Source organism: Branchiostoma lanceolatum, chromosome 7 (assembly GCF_035083965.1).
Source record: "Branchiostoma lanceolatum isolate klBraLanc5 chromosome 7, klBraLanc5.hap2, whole genome shotgun sequence".
In the NCBI taxonomy this organism is placed as follows: Eukaryota; Metazoa; Chordata; class Leptocardii; order Amphioxiformes; family Branchiostomatidae; genus Branchiostoma; species Branchiostoma lanceolatum.
Genome location: NC_089728.1, coordinates 12,842,455 through 12,862,294, shown reverse-complemented (window position 1 = coordinate 12,862,294; position 19,840 = coordinate 12,842,455). Strand labels below are relative to the sequence as shown.

Here is a 19,840-nt window from a genome sequence, read left to right as displayed (position 1 = left end):
ATACTAACAGAAGCATCAGATGTCCCCTCCTAACTCTCAAGAAGCTTATAATATTGAAAACGGAACAATTGGTTGGAAAAGACCCAAAAGATATCCTCCAAGCAGAGGTTTGGCTCTGGCTGCTTTTGATGTGTTTTTAGGCATTTTTGTCAGGCTTAATCTATTTTGTCCCGTTTTCTTTATGTCGTCAAGCCAAAATAGAAAGCCCAACAAAAACACCTAAAACACGTAAAAACCAGCCAGAGCCAAACCTCTGCTTGGAGAGTACCCAAAAGACAGAATGAGCGGCAATCTGTACTGGTAAGCAAATTTCTTTCATGCTACACCTCTGCGAGATAAAGAAAGAGAAATGATGATAAGGACCATACCTATACTGCTTTCTTACACCACTTGTGACCTCTCACCTTGGACTCTTTAAAGATTCATTAAGAAAGCCGCGAGGAGTGAAAATGACAAACTCCTGCCTATGGCTTTTCGATTGGTTGTTCCTTGTAATTAGCCTGTTCTTGAACCCTGTTGATTGCCTAACCAGTCATATGACAGGGCTCGAAATTGCTTCTTTCTGTTTTAAAATATTGCAAGTTGTCAGAAATTTTACATGGAATTTGTGCAGACTTTCTGCAAATACACAAGTTAAAGTCCACAATATTCTTGAAATTTTTAATGTTAATCTTAGAACTGTGAACTACATGTACATAATCATATACGGTAAATCTGCTTATTTTCGTGGGGAATTCATTTCGCGGTAGGAAGGGAAAAGAGTCTTTTGTATTGTTTGAAGCTCACGGTTGAGACAATGCTGCAGTACAGTACAAATAAAAACAACACATATTTGAGGTGTCACATATTCACCGTAAGAGGTTATCATAAAAACTGTGAACAAAATAAATCTGACCACAGCATTAGTATTTCAATATTTACAGTATATCTTTACAAGCTAGTGTTGACAAAGGTTTTTAAAGCTTTTCTGGATAGCATATCTCAAGACAAACCAGCCTACTTGGTAAAAAGACGATCAGTATAATGTAGTTGTAGCATCATAAGATAGATGCTAATTTTGGGCCTTGCTACATGTATGTGTATTACGTACGGTACTTACATCTTTTAGTATATAAATTTAGCAGTTTTACTGGAGACAAGGTTTCAACCCAAATTGAAAGTGCTTCAAAAACAAGAAAAAAACATCATTTCGTTGAAGCAAACAACATCATAAATTTTATCTACCTGTATGTCTAACATCCACACCACTATAATGACAGTAAACTGGAATTCACTTTATCTTCACAGATTTCTGATATCATCCATATAGATATTAACTGAATAGGCATATTTTTGAGATTATACACCTTGAAGATGTGTCTTTTTTTGTTGTTGTTTTAGTGTTCTTTGTGTTGTACAATGTTCTATTTGTTGAGGAGAGGGATTTGTATAAGCATAAGATGCTTCTTTTTTTGATCCATGCTTAACATACATTGTGTAATTGTGAAAAAAAAAAGAATGTGAAATAACCTCATGACTTGACCACAGGACAAGCCTGGTGCTTTAACCCCGACACCCTGCGCGGACACGGTGCATTCAGCCCACCACTGCTCAATGGAAGATAAATTAGCTGTCAAATTGAATCTTGCTTCACATTCTTCCTCCTTTTTGCTAATCCTGTGTTCGATGAGTCGTTATTAACGGTGCCCTCCATTTTTAATGGCTTAATGTAAATTTTCCTTGTCAATGATTTTTTAAAAGGTTGTACTAACCGAGACTCTATTTCATTTTGGGTTGCTTTGGGAGCTTTGCGAAACTTAGGAAGGAAATGCAAAAACTATGACATATTCATTGTATATATCCAGTAGAGAAGGGTGGACAGTTTGGCCCAAAACTTCAAAATTCAATGTTTAGAAGCTGTTGTTAGGGTTTCTTTCAAGGTTCTGGTCTTGAACCCTGAATTAAAAGGAATCTTGATATCCTTTGTATGTTAAGCTCTTACTCTTTAACTTGTAAGTCTCGTAACAGTCCTATACTATAGATAAGTAGTAGACGTAATACACATATCGTTGGTCAGAAATTAGCATTTTGAAGACTTGTTCCAGACAAGTGATTTTCTTTTCACAATGAATAAATCTAATTACTATTCTTTGAATCAAGTACTATTACTCTCACCCTACCCCAGCTAACAAACCTCGAAGGAAAAAGTCCTGGACAAAATGGCACCTGTGCACATGTAAAATACACCTAACAACCAACCTTCTTAAAAGCTACCAATCTGGTATATATTAAACCTAATTCCATAACACATAAAACTATTAGAGTAAGTCTGTAAGGGCATACTCTAAAATCATAAACTAGGAAAAACATAACCGTGGAGATTTAAGTTGATATACTTGTACAGATACATTGTACCAGACCAAACATCAGGTATATAAACTAAAAGACAAAAACAAAACAAATCATGATCATAGCTGGACTTCAAAAATAGATTTTTAGCAATGGCTATTTGATATGATTTCTTATCTATGACTATTGCTTTTTTTTATAATAAACAGAATTTTTAATACCAATTGTGGTCATCAGCAACAAACACAAGACCCGAAATTGGAGAATCTTAAGGCATTTTCCATGCCTAACTCATACCAAAATGCACTCTCTACCCGAAACAGAGATTCTCCAGCCTCGCCATGCATCCATTTGCAGTCTGCACATCAAAGCTCCACACTGGTAACATCAAATACAGGAGTACGCATAATAAACACTGATATATATGACCAGTGTCTCCCCGCTTGGCCAGGCTTAATCCTCCTGGAGAACACTTAATTTTTCATAATACAGATATGAGTGTTATTGATGACCTGTAGTCTGAGGTTGCGTACGATAAGGCTCCCCGGGCAAAACAACCTGGCCTACAATTGACCACTCCTGATAAAACTGTCCCAACGGACACGATTATCTCTCCCCTTATTATTCTTCACCCAAACAGAAAACATGAACGCATTTTACACAGGAGGACTCGGCAGTGTGTATACTGTGAATGCTTAACGCAAGGCGGTCTCGCTGCACGGGATATAGAAGTGCGTAGCATCGCGGCGTCCTGATACCATCAGCATAATGCCTGACCGGGAAAGTGTTCTGACCACTGAATACATGAGGGACCATATCTGTCCCAAATATCTGAAAAACCTACAAGACCTACGTTTTCTGGGTCACCTTATATTTCACAATGACAAATAAAGATGAGGGAAATGCACATCTGTCTACTTCTGAATGATGAATGTTCTTTGAACTTATAGTGCATTCAATAAACAGAAAACAAAAAAAGGAAGAAAAGCATTTCCTTCAGCTTTTGGTGCCAACATATGAGCATTTTTCGGTTGATTTATATCCTCAATGGGACATGAGGTCTTTTATATTTTTTTTGTCAGAAAATGGGAATCAAAGAACAAATTAAAAGACATTATATCATGTACATGTCCCACAGAGATTTGCCGTCATTTTGTGCCATCAGCTGTCATTTTTGCACATTTCTAAATAATAGCAACTTCCTTTTTTTCATGAATCCACAGTGGAGTTGGGTAAAGTTGCCGTCACAATAAAGAAATAAAAAGTTTGAAACTAATATCAATATGTACTTAAAGTTAAGGAAAGACTTCACATTATTTGCACTGTAAGTATTGATCTACCAAAAAATGCTTTTGGTAAGTTTTGATCTGCGGCACGTTGCTATAACATTTCATTTTGGAACTTCAGTCAAATTTACACAGGAAAATAGCCCTCTCGTAAATCAACATGGCTGATTCAGTTGGCAAAATTTCATTATAAAGACTTCCTACTTGAGCTTTTCCATAAAAAACAATAGAAAACATACAGGTTTCTTTATATATGATAGAAAACATACAGGTTTCTTTATTCTAAAGTTTGTTAAACTTCAAGAACCTCAATCAAAGAAGCACTCAAATATCTTCCTGGCCTCCTACTTTAACTATCAGAAAACATAAACACATTAAATACCAGAATTCATCATAACTTTTTAAAGTTGGACAAAGCTTAAAAAGGATGTGTCCTGTTATCTGTGTCCATTTATATTTTGTTACAAAGTTGAAATGAAATAGAATAATAACGAAAAACAATGCATCATTCAAGGCCCTCCCCTTGTATACACGTACGAGTACTAGTAGGTGAAAGTCTCCTGCCCAGAGAGCACCTCCATCAACTTGATGGCATGTATGATGGGTAATGTACCAGGTAATGGGCACTTGTTTTCTGAAAATAGTTCATATGAGCCTGCCGATGATTGTGTCAGGAATAAACGATGGGCTGGGAGACTGGCGGTCGCTCGTTCCGCGGGAATGAGCCCCACGTACGTACGGCTTCTCGGGCTGTATTAAAGATGAGGTGTTCCAACGACTCCAAGGTTAGAGTGTAAAAATTATGTAGGGCCATAACAAGGTGATTCTTTTTACTGCGGTAAGTATGGTCCAAGTCATCCGCAGTAATCCTGTAGGGCATGAGGTCTGAGGGCACAATATTTGGTACAAATACCTACACCTTGTGCTGTTTTTTAAACTGGTCGTGGTCAAGTAGCAATAAGTATGACATCCTATTTCAACCAATTTCTGCAAAGTACAAAATCACATATGTACATAAATGTAGCGGACCAAGGTAATGATTTGCAGGTTAGGGACATTTACTTACACGTTAGACAGACTACCAGCGGCCCCTGCTGTACATTTGAAGTTAAGCTCAAAGGACTTAAAATTTTGAAAATAAAGGTTCTAGTATCTTGAGAGTCGTTGTTGAAATAATGATAGTAACACAATGGAATAGACACAACAGAACAAACATGTATGTTTGCAGTGTGATGAGCGTGAACTAAAAAACATAGCGAAAATCTTATGACATAGCGAAACATAGCGAAAGTCTCAAGTACTTATGACAGTGACATTTGAAGTTACTATACTCCACCTCATTTCTATGCCATACCTCAAAAGTTTCAAAACTATTTCTGCCTAACTCCTCATGTCATACATAGTGGTAGCCTTGCCTAACTGCATGTCAAAACATGGAGTGACTTGACAGGAGGAATTTCTGCTGAACTTTCTTACTAACAGTAAGTTAAAGCAGTTACCTCCATTGAGGTGAAGCATGATGCTCTTTCAAGTAGCTAGTGGTAGTGCAATGCTTCGCGAGGGCTCGCGTTTTTGTCCAAGCATACCGGATCACCCCTACTCTTCTCGATAAGTGTGTTGGGTTCTTTTACGTGCAGAGGTTTGACGCGTGAGGCTTACGCCCGAAGCTCCCTCATACACAAGGCAGTCGGCTTTAAGGCCCAATTTAGACACAGGTTTTCTAGATGTCTAGACTGCAGATGTCTGGTAGGCGACAGCTTTTTTCTGTGTCTAAACAGGAATTTTATGTTCTTAATGAGGGTTTTTCCAGATGTCGGGAAAATTTCAGCTGACAGCTCCAATGTGGGCGCCCGACAACTCAGCGGGAGTCCCCGACAGCTTCAGCCCAAGTATAAATGAAATGTGTTGGTCCCCGACATCTAGAGAACTGGTTTCAGGCTAATTAGCAGACTTGTGGACGTCGAGTGACCCATTTTAGCACCAAACTAGGCACAGCCTCATTACTCGAAAGGTAACCTACTGGCTGAACTTCAAGGTGAATATCCAAGGTGAATACTTTGACGTTAGCTATGGCAACTGTACCATAATTTATATTTGTAAGGGGATTTATCAAAACTTCCCAGGGAGTATAAGTAATTTTACAGTGTCTTACAGGCCAGGCTATGATGCATAAGGACAGAGCAAACCATTTCTTACAGTAGTAATCTGTAAAATCAGGCCAGCAAAGATATCTTTGTGATTCTAACAAGTTAACAAATGTCATTGAAAGCACTATTAAGCAGACTTTTAGCTTGAAACGCAATTTATCACGATGTATCACCACTGCATTCCAACTCCACGGATGTCCTGCAATACTTCCTGTCGGTGTGTACAAACCCTAGGTACGAAATCGGGCCCCAGGATCCACAGAATTTGATCCAGATGGTGAAGCAGCGGGGTTGCGTTACAGCTTGCACCGCGGGGAAATGTTCGAACAGTGACAGTACTTACATGTATGATACTTTACTCCTTTCCAGAAAAAAAGGACATACTGAATACAGGGACTGGATTCTATTGTGATGACTGATGTCGATTTTTGAACATTTCTCATCTCCCTGCCTGCCTTTGGTATACAATACATTTTGGTTTTCTGACTTGAAATTAGAGAGAAGATAAGAAATGTCCATAAAAGTTCAGGTTAAAAGAGTACTATGATATCATAGTTTATTATACTGATACACATTCCAAAAAAGGATTTCATAGGATGGCAATGTGTATGAACATTTATGATAGATACTGTATCTAATATTGGTAATATAAAACCCTTTTCTTTTTAATCCTTTAACAAATACCACCCTTTAACAACTAGCACACGGTTGCAAAGACGGCTGGTTTTGCTTAATTTCAAATATATATTTTTCTAAATAAACTGAGACAGAGAAAGTACTGACTGTCACTTTTCAGACACTACTTTTCTTTTCAGAGTGCCATGGGAAGAAGTGACAACAATGCCCTCTAGTGATCATTGTAAATACTGCATGGCATAGCCTGCTAGGCTGAAGTCTCTGCTTGCTTGTTTTTCTGACAAGCAGATGCATGTGTTGTCTTGGATAGTTTTAGAGGATACTTTTCTTTTCCTGAATATATCACATCTTTTTGTCACAATCAGTATGGTACCCAGCAAAAGTTAATTCCTCAACAGTTAATAAATAACAGTGTGGGGTTGCAATATCAATCAGATTGTCCTTCATACTATCATAGGGTATGTTAAGCCTTCAGTCCAGCATCAAACCCCTGCACATTAAAGAACCCTACACACTTATCAAGAAGAGTAGAACTGACCCTAGCGCTATATGCTTGGTCAACTCTGGGACATCACAGGCTCATGTGTTCTCTCCTGTAAGTGTCAAACTCAATAGCCAACGACCAAACAAGAGAATGCTCACCATTTCATCCAAGTGTGTGGCTCCCTTGCCTCGCTTGTGATGAAGTGATCACAACAAAGTTGTTGTCGTTTGCCTGTCCCTGCAGCCTGTCCGTGTTCACCTCAGCTTGTGTGTGCACGTCTCCACCAGGGTGACCCATCCTCTGCAGGTGACCCGACTGGTCCTGGCCAGCCACGCCGTCTTCCTGGAAGCTGCCCTCACGCATGACGGACAAGTTCAAGATGGAGGTTCCACGGGAGGTAGGGGGATTGCAGTCTGTGGTGTTGTGCAGTGGTAAGGACTGTGCTGGTATGATCTGAGGCAGGTACTCTTGTGAGAGGGTGATGTTTGTGAAGTGTGTGGTAGAGTTTTCAGGGTGCAGCTGGGCTGAGACAAGCCCAGAATGAAAGATGTCCAAGTCTGAGTGCGGAGGTCTGGACTGACTGGGTTCCACAAACCTGCCGGTCCTTGAGTGATCCGGACTGATATGGGACTGGAAGCTGGGAACGTGCGTGAAAACAGGCGCCGTAATCACGGAGCTCAGCGCGGGCGTGTACATTACGGAGTGACCGCTACTCCGCGGCTGACCACCGAGAGAGTCCGAGAACTGCTGACCGATCGTCATGACGTTCGGCAGCCCCTGATCATGCACAGTTGTGGAGATGGATCTGTTGATGTCTGAGGTCCGTAATATCAGGTTGTTCACCTCACTCATCTGTCTACTTGTTACAATCCCTTGTTGTTGTAAACCGCAGCTCTCTGATGTGCTGGGGGTGGTGACAAAGGACTGACCATGGGGAGGTGGCACGAAACCTGTCCTTGTGACCAGCGCTCTTGTACTGGTCTGAACAAAGTCAGTGTCCGCAGCAGAGCCAGGCAGCTGTAGCCTCTCCACTGTACATGTAGTCTGTCCACTGCTGCTGCTGAGAGGTGTGGAGTGGCTAGTCCGGGGTGTGTTGTCCCCCTCCTTGGACACAGGCACAGTCTCCACCTGGATGAGTTGATAGGTGTTCTCCATGCCAGGTCCGGCCAGGGGGGCTTGAAGCAGCTGAGAGCTCTCTATCCTGGGAGGGAGGTGCTCATCACTGATGCCTATTGTTCTCTTGTCCAGGGTTATCAGTGGACTATCTGTTTAACAAATAGAAATGCAAACATTATTAAAATACATGGCACTTCGGATGAGTGGCACTGGCAACAAATGTCCCATTCAGAATTTCAGATACTTGATTGTCTTTGGTGCATGACTCTTTGACAACAACCATTATTTTCAAGTCTCAGATCATTCTAATCTGATTATTTACAACCCCTGCCTTAGCCACAATCAATTTCCTCACTCGACTTGGTTGAAAATACAAATAGTATCTAGCTTTTGTTATGGATGTCCTCTTGGATGGGACGTAAAGCCAAAGGTCTAGTGTTTGAGGAGAGCCATGTTGAATAACCCACCATACTTACTGGTGAGAGTGGATCAGTCCTATCTGTCTGGTCTTACATCACTTATACTTGATATGATAAACTGGTCTGGTATGTCACACCTCAAGAATTTTAGTGGTTGTATGAATTAACAAACAAATAATTCCCTGACATATGGGCTGTACTTACGACTGTGTACCTAAACATAATATCAGGTACTACAGTCCGGACCTGTATCTGTACCTGTACCTGAACTATTTGACAAAGTCCTGTGGTCTTCATTGATGTTAGAACCATAAATAAACAGTAAACAGAATGTTTATGTAGTCTTCATGTATCTTATCCAGATAACCCATCCTTTTGAGAGGATATCAAATCAAAGAAGGCACTGATTTCAACGCCCATACAATTTCGATATCCTTTTCCAAACCTATTCATCTTTGTGGTAGAAATAACACATATTTAGGTAAAAAAATTCAAAAAGTACTTGACTGTCCAAAGTGCTTCAGGAACAGTACCGGTACATTCATGTACTATAATGTTGGACCTGTACGTAAAAGATTTTTGTGGGTATTGTATCAGTACTTGGTACCAGTAAGCAGCCCTTCTGTACCTTGCTCCAGGTAGGTAGTCATGACAGGATATACAATCTCTGCTGCTCCATCTGGGGTGAGGATGGTCACGGTGTTTGCTGGCTGGACTGTCACAGCCGGCTCGTTCTCAGGGACGGACATACGACTGCTTCCTGACGACGTAACAAAAGACAAACCTCTGGAATCTGAAGAGAAAGAATTATCAACGATCAAAAATATCAGAAACTAGCAATGAACATTTTGCGTCCACTATTATCATTGCACATTTGGCACATATCTTTGCACAATTTAAGTTTCAATTGACCATGTACTGGTGACAAATATTGTAATATACGTATTAGTAAAAACTTTCCATGTGTATGCTTCGTATCCTTTCTGTACATTATATTGTGTGAAAAGACATGTTTGTCTTTTTGTTCACAGTTAAGAGTTGTGTTGTTTAGTGTGTTTCTTCTGAGCATGCATGTATATACCATAAAGAAAAAGGTATGTTCAGAGCAAGAAAATGATATGTATACTGTATTTTACATGCTGCCTGTCACATCAGTCAGGTATAACTAGTACTGGTATTTAAATTCTCAGTAAATTGTGAATGTACTGTATGCACTATTATCATATTGTATACATACTTAGGTAGCAACGTAAAAAAAATGAGCTTGATTTGTGCTGCATAAAATTTTATACTACCCCTCCCTATCCCCATACCTTTAGAGCAGGGCTGTGTGTTTTCCTCAGTCTCCCTAGAATCCTGCTCCTCTCCCCTACCCTGTCCACCCCTGCCTTGTGATGGTACCTCCTGCAGCTTTAACACAGCCAGAGCAGTGGTCTGTAAGGTGTCCTGTACCTCCTTGTGCTGATTCATGTGGCTCCTCAAGGAGTCTTCTCTCACAAACGACTCCTTACAGATGTTACAAGAGAACGGCTTCTTACTCCCCCATCTTAAGAGATTGGCACTTCCCTGTCTTGTCTTGACCTGTTTGACACTGTTGGACTCGGTGTTGTTTTTCCCCTGCCCCTTGTTCTGACTATGCCTTGCTGTGTCACTGTGGTGCTTCTTAATGTGATTTCTCACGTTTGCAAGATGTCTCGACTCATAGCTACAATACTGGCACTTCTTCTGGTACTCCTTGGAGGTAGGTTTTTCTGAGACAGAAAGAGAAGATGCTTCCGTCCTTACCTCTTGGTGTGTCTTTAAGTGTGCACGTAGCTGGGCTTTGTTTTGGAATGTCTGCGGACATTGCGGGCAGGACAGCCTGCACGGACCGTGGTTGTTCCGCACGTGAACCTTCAGATTACCTTTCATGGCGCAGCGATAGTCGCACAGGTCACATTTATATGGTTTATCGCCCGTGTGAGTCCTCATGTGTCTCTTGAGGTCAGACTTAATCTTAAACTTGGCCTCACACAGCTGGCAGTGGAAGGGACAGTCTCCCGTGTGTGAACGCAAATGGACAATCAACTGACTTGAGTTCCGACTCGCGTACGGACAGATTTGGCACTTGAAAGGTCGCTCGTTTGTGTGAGTTCTTACGTGCTTCTTAAGGCTGCTGCTATCTGCTGCTGCATAGCTGCACCGTGAACAGGCGTATGGCTTTTCCCCACTATGTACCCTCAGGTGCTGTTTCAACTTATCCCTGCGATTGAAGGCCTTCTGACAGACGCTGCACGAAAAGGGTTTACAACCTGTATGTGACCTCACATGCCGATCCAAGTCTTTGTTGTACGCCGTCGTGAAGGAGCAACCCTCGTACTGACATTTGAACTTCTTCTCCACCGTCGGTTTAGTTCGTGCTGGAGTTTTTGCAGAGGAGACTACATTTCCTGCTGTGTGATTTGTCCCATTAGTAGTAGTGAGATATATCGTAGGCACTGTGCTACCTGCAGTAGAAAGGGTTTCATTGCTAGCTGGTGGTAGATTGTTTGTTATGGTAAAGTTTTGTGTGAGGCTGACTGGAGTTGTGGCTATGGTTGGTACTTGCTGTAATAAACTCTCGACAGAAACGCGGACGTTCGGCGGCGTACAGCTGCGCTTGTGAGCGAGGAAGACCTCGATGTCGGTGAACTGGTGTTTACATATCCCGCAGATGTGGATGTCCTGTGCTATATTCATCGGACCTAGAGAAAGAACACAGAAATGTTGTGTTAAGCACCAAAATGCAATTCAGATCAGTTCATCTTCTGTGAGGTGACACCATCATCATCATTCGCGAGCATCAGGAACTGATGCATAGCGGCTACAGACATGCGTAGCTAGGTCGCACCAGGTTTGTCTACTGACACTGGGATGTCCATAAGTCCCTGTTGAGCAGAATCAATATGCAAATGTTTGATATCTTCTAAAAATGAAAACAACTTACAGTAGTGAGTAGAATGATGGTAAGGTTAATCATCACTGATCAGGCAACATTTTATAAGTTTAAATTTCATGTCAGTATAGTATCAAGTTCTCATGGCGCAAGTGGTAACGTAACCCTGTTGCTTGGCCATCTGGATCAAATTTCGTGGATCCGTGGGCCTGAGTTTGATTCTAGGGTCGACTCCTGCTCAGACATGTTGTAAGGAATTGCATTCATCATTTTGGATGGTGATGTACAGCTGGCGGCCCCGTGTATGAGGGAGCTTCAGGCATATGCCTCAAGCGTCAAGCCTCTGCACGTAAAAGAACCCAACACACCTATCGAGAAGAGTAGGCCTAGGGGTGACACAGTGCACTTGGCCAAATACGTAACCCATAGCAAAGCCGCATAATTTTGCACTACTAGCTAATGAAAGAGCATCATGCTTCATCCTCAGTCTGAGATTCGATTGCTTTACCTTTCCTTTACTAGTTAGTTTTCAAGTTTATTTTTTGGGGAGAATGACTGGAAATCTTTTTGTGGCACTGCCTGATTCCCAAGTAAGGGTTTTTGCCTGTTCCTAACTTGAAAAGTTCGTGGGTTAGACGACAGTTCTGTAAGACCTTCAGCCCTGGCGCCTTCTAGAGGTCGCCCAAGTTAGATATGATATTTTTTTGGAGGATAAGTGTGACAACAACAGTTACAGTAACGTTGCTACAAAATCAACTTCCAGAACTAACGGAACGATGTCTAAAGATCAGGAGTTTGTATCGCTACCAATGACGCTAGCTATGGTTTATCTCTCCTCATTCAAATAAACAAAAAATACGTAAAAAGTAAGTATTCGATCATACGACATGTCTGTTTATCTGCCCCCCTCCCCACGTAGCTTTGGTAGCTAAAACCCCACATTCCTTCAAACAGAAAAGCTGCGTTAATAACAAACAGTAATCATCACCTTGTAATCCAAGAGGCTGTTCCTGACTTGAAGTTGAGTCCATGTTGTTTTGTCTTTTTTCTGTGGAGTTATGAGAGGACCGACGTAGATTTGAATTTTCTGTCCTTCGGTGTTGCCTCTCGCTTGGTGGTTTCACCTTTGACCTACCCCTGATGACACAGGATGTTGTCGCTGTATATCCGCCTGTACATTTGCACGGCCACGTAAGCAAGTCTTCTTGTGTTCTTCAACGTACGGGCTGTGTCGGGAGGATTGTCAAAGCTTTTTATGCATTACCAGAGATATTCGTGATTTGAATGACTTCCGTCCTGATTGAATGTCAGACGTTAACAACTAACGTAAGCAATGAAACTGCCACTTGAAATGCCAATTACTTTTTTGAATTACTTGAATATTTAGACCAAATAGCATTTTTTTATGTTTTACTTCTACAAGAAAATGGAATTTATGGGGAGTTTGTATGGTTATAACTTATGGTCCTTTGATGCACAGCAATTGCAACGTTGCGTTGGACTGTGTTGTTTTCTCGGCCCCATTATTTCTTGCTACCATTCTTTCTCAAATTTTATCAAATACTAAAATTCACAGAGGTCCTCAGTGTTTTTCATTTTATTTCTCTACCTTCTCACGAAACAGACCAGTTTCACATACACTGAGTTACATAACCTACATCGAGTTTGGTTGTATCAGATAGCACATGTCACATCGCCGAGCGTTGGTGGTGTAATGGTCAGCATTGTTGCCTTCCAAGCAGTAGATCCGGGTTCGATTCCCGGCCAACGCAGCAGAACTTTTTACCACTCTCATGGTCAATGTTTGTAAAATCTCAATTATGTGTACTGTGCTGCAAGTCTATGGTGATGTGATATTTATTTGCTTCCTTCGACCAATGGGCAATGGCAAAATACATATGAACATACAAACATACAAGTGAGTGCCGTTTTGAGGAAAATACAACATATATTCTAATGTTAATTCAACATCATTTCTTGCAAGCGAATATTCAATTGTACTACAATTGTACAAGATATAGTGTATTATGGTACTGTATAGAAACTTTTAGATTATTTAAGAATAATTCTATATCGATCTATGGAAAGTAATCTGACGTACCCGACCGTACAAGGGACTAACGTTATATGTCGTTTGGTGCGTTGATTATGTAATATGCACTACAAACTCAATATTGCTATTGAAATGGTGAAAAAAGGTTGAAATCTTCAGGGAAAAGTCTTTATTTATGTACGGTATGTCTCATATGTAAGAAGATGTACAAACATTTCTTTGTTGGGCGTTTCCGTCACCGCCATCATCATCATCATCATCATCGCCGTCATCATCATCATCGTTGTCATCATCATCATCTTCAGTCTACTTTCACTACTTAAGAGATCTCTCAATATGGCAATACATGTAGCTTTATTAGAATGAACTATGATCCTAACTCAGAGAGTGACACATACTCTATTTCCTTCACACGGATTGAGCTGAAACATTGTGAATGATTGATGATAGGGCACTTTTCCGGCATATGTAGTTGGATATATGGATGGCTTGTAACGTTACAATTTTAGACAGTACGTAAATCTTGCATGAAGTGAGACTATGTAAAAATTTCATGATGTACTGTAACTGTTGTGTATGTCAAATGAAATGGCGATTATGATTTCCAACTAGTTTTAATACTGAGTTCACTGCATCGCCGTCCATCGTTGTGTTGTAAAGCCGCTAAGGAAGAAGCAAGACCCCACCCCGGCACAGCACACACGGGATGGTAGTCTTACTTCTCACTTCGCGGGCTTCCATGCTTTCTCCGCCGTCGTGGCCAGCATTGAAGAGACAGTTCCGGAATAGACGATGTACCCTGAATATGTCTGGCTGTATTTTTAAATATTTGGTATGCTCATGCTAAGTTGTCTAAAGATAAGCCATAAAGCTTGAATCTTCAAGTGATATGAAGTCATCAGACAAGTGAGACACAAAGAACAAGGTGGAATAAAAATAAGTACAAATGTTTAATTCTTCAAACAAGTTATATTGAGACTACAGTACATGATGTGTGAACGCTGCATGTCATAGTTTACTGATATGTATATCTTTTCGAATTTTACAGCAAATCCTTGATTATTTATAGTGGATTCTCACATCCAGAGGCTATGAGTTAAATGTACAGACGTAATGCTGACAACAAAGTCATAAGATAACATAATATGATATAGTATGATATAACATAATATTCAATTTGTAACGTTTCCATATGGTATATTGGCTGTTGATATATGATCTGTATAAAGTCTCTGCCAACCGCAGAAGGTGTGGTCGTCTCCACTTCTGTAAGAAAAAACAAGGCAATTTCAGATACATATGCAACTAATACGTTGAATAAGACCCTCTTCATACACTTGAGAAATGTGGAGAAATTAACATTTCCTATGGTCTTAAAATCTTATTTTCTAATATTTATATCGTCATAAAGAAGGAAAAAAAAAGCTGAGCCCACATACGTGTTCTAGATTATTGTATTTGTGCACAGAAATGTACTTGGAAACTCTCCTTTTCTGCAACCTGTTCTCATTTCGAGCTCAATGGGGTACAATAAAGATCTTCATTCACTGAAAATGAATAACGGTTCTGGTACTGTAATATCGTTCGCATTTCTCACATCCCGCGATCCGGTGATTATTGAGCCGTAACGAGGAAGAAGTCAACCACCACCCGGGTACCACATACCCGCCGGATGGTTGGCTAACTTCTCACCCGTCCCGACTCCATGCCGTGGAACTACACCTTTCTTTTGTGTACCTTAAGGTAAGCTATGTATTTGTATCTTAATTTATATATCGGTATAGCCAACCTTCAGCTTAACACACCAGATTCGTTGCAGCGCGGTTAGAACTGACTGTATTACATCAAATGACTTTAGGCCGTGCATATCTTTGATACAAGTCCAACTACAAGTGTTCTTTCAAGCTATCTAGTGAGCGTGCCCCAACTATACATATACCTGATGGTAGGAGTTCCACTTAATACTAGTACATGTAGTAGACTAGAAACTAACAAATGTTCAGCATTGGGTTGATAGCTTTCTCGACGTAAGCACAGCCCCAAATCAAAGTTAAGCTAAGTTAGTAACTACAGAAACGTTTGTTGATAGGACGAATACATACCTTTCCCTGACTATATGTTGCGTTCTCATCTGAAGTCGACTGACATTGTTGTTGCGCCTCTTTCTCGTTCGTTGTTTCTCTCTCGTTGGTTGTTGATCTCTCGTTGGTTGTTCCTCTCTCGTTGGTTGTTCAGGTTCTCTGGGAGGACGCCATATTTGGCGAAACTGACGGATTTTCTCTTGCCGGCCACCTTGCTGATCATGGTTTCGACACCGCTCTTACCAACCTTAGGAATCACACATATAGCCATAGAGTCACTAACGATGAAGTCTACTCAAAGAGCAAAGGGAAGTGACAGAATTGATAAGAGAAAGAATTGTCTGGTCAACGCTTAACGCAAGAAGCACCATCTACAGATGGAATTTATAGACCACCATTCATTAACAGATCAGTTCTGTCCTTAGTGCTGAAAGCCATCCTTTGAAAACAAGCATTTGACACATGTGGAAAAATGAATGATGAGAAGCAGTCTAAATAGTAGGAGAACCAAGACCGGCGTTATGGCAATAAAATGTGGAGAAATATCTACAAATAACAGGACCGGCTTCTAGCTTCTAGAAAAGAAAGATGCATAGATACGCTGCTAGAAAATGGCGGCCCGGTGTGCCACAGAAGGAGGCAAGGGACGGTAAGGTGTTGTCTACCTTGGGCAGACCCTCGGCCAGGGGAACGTTGTTCATCCGGTTGACTGACTCGTGCGCGTGGTCCCAGCCTCGTGGGAGGTTGTACTGCTGGAACTTCATCACCACGGGTTGCTACGGATAAATAGATAGATACTGATGATAATTACATATTTATGTCCACAACTCGACCTCTATGAAAAGCGGCCCTGATGGCCGAATAGAACAATTTCGAGTGTAAAATAAAGGCACAAACAAACAAGATTAAGGACTAAACGTTGAACTTAAAGAGAGAAAAAGCATGTACTATCATACTACGTCTAAACCCAAAGTTGACATGCCTCTTCTCTTGTCTTAATTAACGGTCTTGAATTCACATGATTTTTCGATTTCAGCATCTGAGGATTGAGGATAAAGCTGAGGATTGTTAATTGAATTGAATGAAGACCTCTATCGCAAATTTCTTTTGTCACATTGTGCTGAGTGTAGGTTGGGAAAACATGTTCAAAGTTGATAGATACATCGTGCACTAACTAACTAACATCGAATAAATTCCACACTAACTAATATCAAATAAAATCAAATTCTCCTCGCTTTCTACTTTAAACAGAAATAAATCAATACACTAGTCATACACTAGTCACACTATCATGGCAAAGTTATGATTTCAGTTCCTTTCTTATCAGGATACGCAAACTTACATTAACCGGCAGGCGCCCGGGTCTGCTGGTGACTGGGTTGTAAGTGTAGGGCACAAAACCGGCTGTGTTGTCAATGTACGTCAGCGAATACAGGCTCTGTGGAGGAAGGTCTTAAGAAATGAATTTTCAGAAACATAATCTAGAATTTCTAATGATTAGACAGTGTCTTCTGTACTGTCCTATGTTTACCATGCAGGGCTCATTACATGTCAGTATATAATTGGTAATTTTATCCATTGAGGGAAATTCTGGAATAGAAGAGAACAGACAAGTATATTATATATGATGACTATCAACGCCTTTCCTAGTAGGTATTGGAGGAAAATATTATGACCTTCTTCTGATTTGCACTCTTTTCTGACAGCCGACCTCAGCTAGTGGTCAAATCTTGGGGTCCAGTCAGAAATCGTCACGTCACAATCCCCCCCCCCCGATCTGCTTGGAGATTAAAAGTGTCTCCGATACGTAAGATGTAGACTGAGGTACTCACGATGTCTTGGTCCTTCTTCTTCCTTCTCCCGGCGCCGCAGAGCCAGCAGCACAGGCACAGCAACAACAGCAGCAGGAACAGGATACACAGGGCCACGATCAGCCACACCCACCATGGCGTAACTGTCCGGAGGTAAACATCGATAAACAAACAAACAAACAAGCACACAAGGCAAAAAAACAAAAGATGAAATATACCATAGCTGATACATACTCTACTATTGGATAGTCTCGTGTTTATAAGTTGCCTTTGTATTTATCTAAAGCAGGTAATACTAACTTGCACGTTCCAATCAAATTTTGCTAACGCTCTATTCTTTGATAAACCTTCCTTACTCTCAAATTACAAAGAATTGCCAAAGTCTGTAACCGAAAAGAATCAGAAAATGTACACACCTCTCGTCGGACAAGCTGCTTTGACAACAGCGCCGTCTTGCGAGCCCAACGGCCTGCAGATGTCGTTGTTGTTGACGTCTTTCTCCGGGTAGTTTCTCTCAGCGATGAAAAGACACAGGTGTGTGAAGGAGGAGCAGTCTTCCCTCGGAAGACTCACGTTGGCCGATGCTTGTAAGAACTGATGACTTCGTCCGATAGGTAGAGCTTTTCGCGGGTTTGTCTGATCACCTGGGTTCAGTTGGACCGGTATTGGCGGGGACAGCTTCGTGGCCTCCTCGAGCTCTGCACGGTTGCTGAAGTACAGCACGGGGGCGTAGTTCTCCCTGGTGTTGGCTGGAAGGTTTCCGCCTCCCGGCAGGTTTGTCACGTTGAAGCTCATCGCTAAGTTGGTGGGTGAATCGGTGCTGAGGATGTCAGAGTCTCCTGAGTTGACGATCCAGTTTTCTGGTTTCAGATCTAAGGGAGACAAAGTGGAAAGATGAAGAAACCTGGAATCGAGCACCCGAACAATGAAAAGTTATGGCTATTCACCCACCAATATACCAATCAACCAACTAACCGACCGACTGAAAAGACATCTGATAACCAGTCTACAAGCCAACCACTTATCATAGGAAATTGTAGTAAGAGGTAAATGTTGTGGAGAGCCCTTACCATAGAGTGTACAGTCGAGTTTAATGTTGCTCGCGGATGTGGCGTTTCCAAATGACGTGCACAAGTCCCCATTGTTGGTGTTCTTGTCTTGATAGGTGGAGGTGGAGGCGGGGTCGACGTTCACACAGAAGTGTGTGTAGTCGGCACATCTGTTGGATAAAACACAACCCTACATTTAGACATGTACGCACTACCATCAGGTTCCAATATTACTAGTTCATTCATCAGATTTTACAGAAGCGTCTACAGAACTATCTATGTATCAGCCTCTTTCTTGGTACCAGGTAAGAATTATATCTAGAGTGTTAGAAAGGATACACAAAGCGATCTGTGGCTCTTATGATGGCACCGTAATTGCTGGTAAGCATAAGGATTCTGAGATAATCAAGAAAGGATCACCAGTAAAGGAGCCGTCGATACCTAGCACCTTCGTTTTTCAAACATACATGTAGGAAAGAGGCGAGGGCAATTTCATGCTGTACTTATTCATGTATAAATTTTGGCTTTTAATGTCAGATATCAATCAATTATGATTTGTCTCTGGCGGGTTGATATTTTATAAACGTTGATGTAGTAAACAGTTTAACGTTACCTGTCTTTGGGGATGGTGAAAAGTGCGTTTCCTTGTAACATGATAGACTGCCCAGCTGGAAGACCGGCGTTCAAGCTTGCCTGCGAGCTGGGGTCCAGGACAACGTCAACCGGGACTTGGTCTGTCTCTCTCCTGCTTCGCACGGTCGCGTTCTCCAGCTGCGAGGAGTCAGACAGGACGATGGCGGGGACGAAGTTCGGTTCGCCGCTCGGGTTAGGTCGGACGTCCGCCGTCCCGTTACTGTTCGTGATGGTGAACTCGAAGCTGACGTTAACAGGCTGGCCTGGTACAAGGACGGCTGGGTCTGTGCCGGAGATCTTGAAATCGGAGGTGTGCACATCTAAGTGGAAGCAGACCATTTAACGTTAACGCTTATTCGATGTAAAAATGCTTTAAAAGTGAAAAACATGGAATGAAAATCTCGCAACGTTGCCTTCGGTACCAAAATGAATCGTACCTTTTGCTACTTTTACCACACATGCTCATACACATACACAAAGTAGTACAAAAATGAAATGCCGAGGATGCAGCTGATATGGAGCGATGATAATGATGACGATGATGATGAAAAAACGCTATCATACCTGATCGACAATCGATGTCAAACGTTTGCCCGTTGTTTGCTGGGAAGCATCTGGTATTGTCGGTGGAAGCGGAGTCGTTGAATGTGGCGTTTGCCGCAGGGGTGATGACGACACACATGTGGCTGTACTCGTTGCACTCGCTGGAGGGAATCCTAACCATCGCGGTCGCATTGTTGAAGACGAGTTCGCCACGAGCCGGAATCCCCGAACCCAGAGTGTTGACCCCCGTAGGTTTGATCCGGTACGGCCCTGACTTCTGACTCGCCGTGTCTAAGTTGTTACTGTTGGCTAGGAAGACCGCCATGTTGAAGTTGTCTCC

At 41.6% G+C, this 19,840-nt stretch overlaps 1 protein-coding gene, 1 non-coding gene and 1 pseudogene across 2 annotated transcripts in view; 1 reads left to right on the top strand and 2 right to left on the bottom strand.

Moving 5' to 3' along the window:
- LOC136439408 (uncharacterized) overlaps positions 1-13,872 on the bottom strand; it is a 50,925-nt gene extending 37,053 nt beyond the window's left edge. Inside the window, exons 1-5 of the mRNA XM_066434844.1 lie at positions 13,597-13,872; positions 12,319-12,556; positions 9,730-11,139; positions 9,045-9,209; positions 7,040-8,146 (exon numbers count right to left, since the gene is read on the bottom strand). Coding sequence (XP_066290941.1) covers positions 7,044-8,146; positions 9,045-9,209; positions 9,730-11,139; positions 12,319-12,361 — 2,721 coding nt within the window. The 5' untranslated portion in view covers positions 12,362-12,556; positions 13,597-13,872 and the 3' untranslated portion in view covers positions 7,040-7,043. The remainder of the gene's footprint in view (positions 1-7,039; positions 8,147-9,044; positions 9,210-9,729; positions 11,140-12,318; positions 12,557-13,596) is intronic.
- On the top strand, positions 13,031-13,102 carry Trnag-ucc (transfer RNA glycine (anticodon UCC)). Its single transcript has one exon. It is a non-coding gene; the product is annotated as a tRNA-Gly (tRNA).
- Positions 13,873-14,314: 442 nt separating the features above from the next.
- LOC136439410 (uncharacterized) lies at positions 14,315-19,803 on the bottom strand (annotated as a pseudogene).
- Between the last annotated feature and the right edge of the window lie 37 nt (positions 19,804-19,840).